Below are 5,786 nucleotides of genomic sequence, written 5' to 3'. Positions count from 1 at the left end.
TTCAATTATATTAATAATTCATGATATTCATGTTTTATTATGGTTTTATAATACAGTTTTTGTAAACATACCGTAGCAAAAAGATTTCAAATAAATGAATCAGTGCTCAACAATTTAAAAAATTGAAGAAAAATTGTGAATGCATGCTACCTAATTTTGTTAAAATTAACTTCTAAGAGATAAGAGTTTGAATTTAGAAATAAAATATTTTTAGGCCACCACTTTGGCCATGTCAGATGGTATGACTGAGTTAAAGTTTTTAATGTACCAGCAAAACATTAGTATTTTTCAAGAACCCACTATAAAATCCGGCATCATGGAGATTAAATCATGAACATTAAAATTTTGTTTTATAATTAGAACATTAAATTAAAAATTACTGAAATTAGAGGACCTAATATCTCCACTGACAGGTGGCCAAAAGAAGTCTCTCCACGATACGATGTCGCCAAACATTTTTATGTCGGTTCCCAAAAAAAAAAAAATTGTTTTTATATTTTGTTTTTTTGTTTTTTTTTTTTTGGGCATTGGATGGCAAGCCAAGCCTTGAAAAACGAAAGGAAAGAAAGGCTCTAATAACCATAACGATTACATCAAAATGCTGTTGCAAATCAATGTGAACAATGCCCCCTCAACTAGTAGGAAAAACGTCATTTACAAAAATGCCCTCGTCTGTTGTCCGGTTCCAACTACCCCCGGCCATTCGCAGCGTTTTGTTTGACTGTTGAAGCATGAAGCCTACCGAACTTTCATTCGTCCGCACGCGCTCTTCATAAACCTCTATAAAACTCATCCTCTCACTTCCACAAGTTTCTCAGGCTTCGTCTTTCCCTTGCGCCGAAACCAAATAGAAAGGAAAGAGAAGCCAAAGCACTTTTTCTTTGATCGTCATGGCACTCTCAAATGCATCTTCTCTCTCCTCCAAGTCATTGTGTGACGTTCATACTCTATCTACCCCCTCGCACTCCCACCAACCCTCTCTTGCCTTCGTTTCCACCAAACCCACCCACCAACCCAGATCTCTCCCACGAATCTCAGCCGTCCACGCTGCAGATTCCCCCAAAAACTCCGTAGCCGGCGGCAAGAAGCCAGCCCCAGCTGCCGCCGCCACTGCTGCGCCCCCGGCGGCTGGCACCATTAAGTGGACATTGGATAGCTGGAAGTCCAAGAAAGCCTTGCACCTTCCCGAGTACCCTGATAATAATGAGTTGGAATCGGTGCTCAAGACCATCGAGTCGTTCCCTCCGATCGTCTTCGCCGGTGAGGCTCGGAGTTTGGAGGAGAGGATCGCTGAGGCCGCAATGGGCAATGCTTTCCTCCTCCAAGGTGGGGATTGTGCAGAGAGCTTCAAAGAGTTCAGCGCCAATAACATTAGGGATACTTTCAGAGTTCTTCTGCAGATGGGCGCTGTTCTTATGTTCGGTGGGCAAATGCCTGTTGTTAAGGTTAGATCATTTCTGAAAGCAGTCTAGCATGTCAAATTATATTTAAACACTACTCATCTTGCTGTATTGTACTTCCCAAATCCTGTGGTCACTGAATTCGTATCATTTGCTTGGGATCACTTTCGGTTTCCCTTACGTTCGGTAATTTTAGGAAGACTCTACTTTCAATGTTTATTACTCTGGGATCGTAAAATTCCACTTTGGGTTGCTTTTAGAAGTTTTTGAGTTGGGTGATTTGTCATTTTAGGTGGGAAGAATGGCTGGTCAATTTGCAAAGCCGAGATCAGACCAGTTTGAAGAGAAGGACGGAGTTAAGTTGCCAAGCTACAAGGGAGACAACATTAATGGTGATGCTTTCGATGAGAAATCAAGAATTCCAGACCCTCATAGGATGATTAGGGCTTATTGCCAATCTGCAGCTACACTGAACCTGCTTAGGGCATTTGCCACTGGAGGATATGCAGCAATGCAGAGGGTCACTCAGTGGAATCTTGATTTTGCTGAGCACAGCGAGCAGGGAGATAGGTAAGCAATATTAGAAGGTTTGAAATTCTGACTTAATTGTTGGATATAACTGATTGATTAGTGCTTATTAAAGAAATCCCGAAAGCTGCAGAGGTTTTGTTATCATCTGTTTTTTAAAGTATATTGTAATTTGAACTGTTTTATGATGTATGCTATTTGGATTGTTGAACAGGTACCAGGAACTGGCTCACCGGGTTGATGAGGCCTTAGGTTTCATGGCTGCTGCTGGGCTTACTCTTGACCACCCACTTATGACTTCAACTGAATTCTGGACATCTCATGAGTGCTTGCTTTTGCCTTATGAGCAGTCGTTGACAAGGTTGGATTCAACCTCTGGCTTGTATTATGATTGCTCTGCTCACCTGGTTTGGGTTGGGGAGCGCACACGCCAACTAGATGGCGCACATGTAGAGTTCCTTAAAGGAATTGCTAACCCTCTAGGAATCAAGGTACATGAAATTCAGGATTTCTGATTTTATTAGTACTGATTTTCCCCCTTTCAAAGTTAGTACTAAGATTTTCCCCTTTCAAAGTTAGTATACTTGAAATAGAAACACTTGTGATGGATGCAGGTGAGCAACAAAATGGATCCAAATGAGCTAGTCAACCTCATTGAAATCTTGAATCCCCACAACAAGCCAGGGAGGATCACAGTTATTGTTAGAATGGGTGCTGAGAACTTGAGAGTCAAGCTCCCTCATTTGATCAGAGCTGTGCGTAGGGCTGGACAAATAGTGACATGGGTTTGTGATCCTTGCCATGGCAATACCATAAAGGCACCCTGTGGCCTCAAAACAAGGCCCTTCGATGCAATCCTGGTATAGTACCGTCTCAACTTCTTTTTACTTAGTATCAAATTGATCATATATGCTACTTTTACATTTGTAGGATACTAGCTTTCCACCAGTTAGACCATCTGGCTGATTGAAAGTTCACATATACATGAATTCATTTATATGTTTATGATCATAACATGCCCGATTTTGAGTAGGTTTAGCAGTCTTGGTGCACATTGCACAGTGCTGTCGTATAGCTTTGGTATCACACACCGTACTAGTGATTGTCGTCATACTAGGTGAAAATGTCTCATCGTCAGAAGACAAGTCATTTTCATTTTGTCTACTCATGGAAAATCTCTCATCCCATGGGTTGCATAGTAGTGTGTTAGTATGAACAGGATGTGGTGCGCAATATTGGTTGGTTGAACGGGATTGAGACTGTATATTCATCATCCAAAAAATATTAAGAAAAGTTGATTCCATTCAAATATCCAAATATCTCGCTAATATGTTGACTTGCCAAGGAAATTTGCTGGGGCAGATAACAAAAACCAGTTTCCCATAAATAAATTTGACTTTGATTTTACTTTTAGGAGTTAATATTTGTTGGTGATATATGCTCATTGTATAAAACTGTTTTGGCAGGCTGAGGTGCGAGCGTTCTTTGATGTTCATGAGCAAGAAGGCAGCCACGCTGGAGGCATTCATGTAGAGATGACAGGCCAGAATGTGACAGAGTGCATTGGAGGATCCAGGGCCGTGACTTTCGATGATCTGAGCTCGCGTTACCACACACACTGTGATCCAAGGCTCAATGCATCTCAAGCTCTTGAGCTTGCCTTCATTATAGCTGACAGGCTAAGGAAGAGGAGGATGGGAACAAGCCGTCTTCTCTCAATGGGCTTATAGACACCCTGTAAAGCCTCAGCTTTGGATTCTCCCACGTTGCCATCTTCATAATCCATGTAGCAAATAAAGTTGGTAGTGTTGCTCGTCTTCCTCCAAAATTCTGAAGACAATGGCTGCCTTGATTCGGAGCTTTGGATTTTTGTGCATAGATTGTGTTGCAATGGGCTGCCATAAGAGGGTACATTTCACATATCCAGTGCATGGATTTGTTCTCTATTTGATCTTTTGAATCATTTGGGATTTGTACACGTAGTGAGCGACAATGGTTTGTCTATGATGTTTCGTTTTACGAAATAAGGTTAGAGTTATTAAGACTTTGGTCCTCCATTGTGCTAAATTATGGATGTACAAGAGCAATATGCTTGCTTCCTATGTATGCACGTCCACGATGCATTCTTCTTTAATATTTGCTTGAATTACATTTTTCTTGTATTCTTTTTTTGCCATATTTATTTAGAGATTTCATTGGTTTCTTTCGTTTAATGTGTGGCTGTCACGTTGTTTTCTCATTCATCTTGCTTTGCGCGTATGTCGCAGTAATATTCTATGAAGTTAGACACTAGAGTATGTCACAAGTGTTCTTCAAAATGTTTTCAGAAACAAGTTGGATATAAATTCAGAAACAAGTTGGATATTAAATTGAAAAAGCCAGCGGTTCATAGTTTACATAATCCAATCGGGTTGGATCAATGGATAAATTGGTGACATAAAATTAAATTTAAAAAATTATAGGTGTATATAATTAATAAATATAAAAAATAAATATGGAATTTTTACTTAACTTAAAATAAAATTAAATATTTTAAATTTATTATGATTTAATAAGTCATATGATACAACATGATATATTAAAAAATTAGTCATTTCTAAAAAAAATAAAAAAGGGTATTTTTGTTTAATGGTCTGGTTTTTAAAAACTGAATGAGGTTCTGACTTGATTTCAGTTCCCAATCCGACTGTTGATCCAAAGCGATCTAATCCAACCCAATTTCCTTTTTTTTTTTTGCTTGACTGAGCTAATAGCTAGTATGTAATTCAACAATCATATATATGATAAAACAATCTTCATAGACATTATCATTGCTTAATGCTTATTGTTCCTTTGGAAACATGTTAGCTCTTATAGCATACATGCCATATTTTATTTAAACAAATTAGAAATTAATAACAATAATAATAATAATAATAATCAATCTCAAGAAAAAGTATAAATTTTATAACAAATCAAATTACAGTAAAATGTTGCCAATCTCTTCTGAAATTTTGGATTTGTTCCAAGTAGAGCTTAAAGAATTTAATGGGACCCATACTAATTGAATCAAGTTAAATCATGACTTTGTTCAGTGAAAGTGTTACTATTAACATTACTATGTTTTTAGAACTTGAATTTAAAATCTCTAGTTAAATTAGTATAACTCTTATGTCAATTAAATCAAGTATGCTTTGGTTGGTGAGCTTGAAACTTTGAATCGTGATAAGTTCATCATGACACAAATGAGTGGGTAGAACACGCCCTCTCCACCAAACCCAACGTTGCTCGTCAGCAAACAGCAAAAGAAGGCAGTATTTATGTATTGTATAATACAAGTTTGAATTTCAAAAGTTGGAAAGTAGTTACAACGGTCCCATAAGTGTAATACGAAAAGAAAAATGCTTGCATACTACTTAACCTTATTTATGTTTGAGGCGTTTGCATTCAAATCAAATCAAGATAAGGGGATTTTTATACATTATTTATTTTATACCATGCTCTTATTATCAATATTTTCAACACTTTTAAACTCACTTATTCTAATTTAAATGAGCAAAATTATATTAAATATTCCTTCCGTTTATAAATATAAAGTATTTTTTGTAAGTTCGCTTAAGAGGGAGAGTGAATTGGGCTTAAAAAAATTTAACTAATTAATGCAAAATAAAAGATAAGGTAGGAATGATATAATCAAAGAGTATTGAGAGAAGGGAAAAAAAGCTTGCACTAATCAATTATTCTAGTTCGACTCTAACCACTTAAGCCTACGTCCAGTCTCCAAACTACACTTGAGATTTATCCACTTACTCTACCAAAATTAAGATGGGCTCCTAATTGTCATAGTATAGTTATAGACCTTTACACGAGTATGAATCA

The 5,786-nt window shown here is 37.4% G+C and overlaps 1 protein-coding gene across 1 annotated transcript; it reads left to right on the top strand.

Annotated features, from left to right (window-relative positions):
- Positions 1–807: 807 nt before the first annotated feature.
- Positions 808–4,141, top strand: LOC129309608 (phospho-2-dehydro-3-deoxyheptonate aldolase 2, chloroplastic). Its single transcript, XM_054951242.1, has 5 exons — positions 808–1,445; positions 1,693–1,970; positions 2,143–2,419; positions 2,543–2,788; positions 3,395–4,141. Exons 1-5 carry the CDS (start codon positions 891–893, stop codon positions 3,656–3,658), a joined length of 1,620 nt encoding a protein of 539 aa, XP_054807217.1. The 5' UTR covers positions 808–890; the 3' UTR covers positions 3,659–4,141.
- Positions 4,142–5,786: the final 1,645 nt, after the last annotated feature.

The sequence above is a fragment of the Prosopis cineraria genome, unplaced genomic scaffold (genome assembly GCF_029017545.1).
Source record: "Prosopis cineraria cultivar Desert tree isolate PC_DT_omini unplaced genomic scaffold, ASM2901754v1 PC4, whole genome shotgun sequence".
Taxonomy (NCBI): domain Eukaryota; kingdom Viridiplantae; phylum Streptophyta; class Magnoliopsida; order Fabales; family Fabaceae; genus Prosopis; species Prosopis cineraria.
This window is presented reverse-complemented; position numbering and strand designations above follow the sequence as displayed.

Coding starts and splice junctions, on each gene's coding strand:
- LOC129309608 (XM_054951242.1), top strand. CDS start 891: ATGGCACTCTCAAATGCATCTTCTCTCTCCTCCAAGTCATTGTGTGAC. Junction 1,971..2,142: donor CACAGCGAGCAGGGAGATAG/GTAAGCAATATT, acceptor ATTGTTGAACAG/GTACCAGGAACTGGCTCACC. Junction 2,420..2,542: donor CTAACCCTCTAGGAATCAAG/GTACATGAAATT, acceptor TGATGGATGCAG/GTGAGCAACAAAATGGATCC.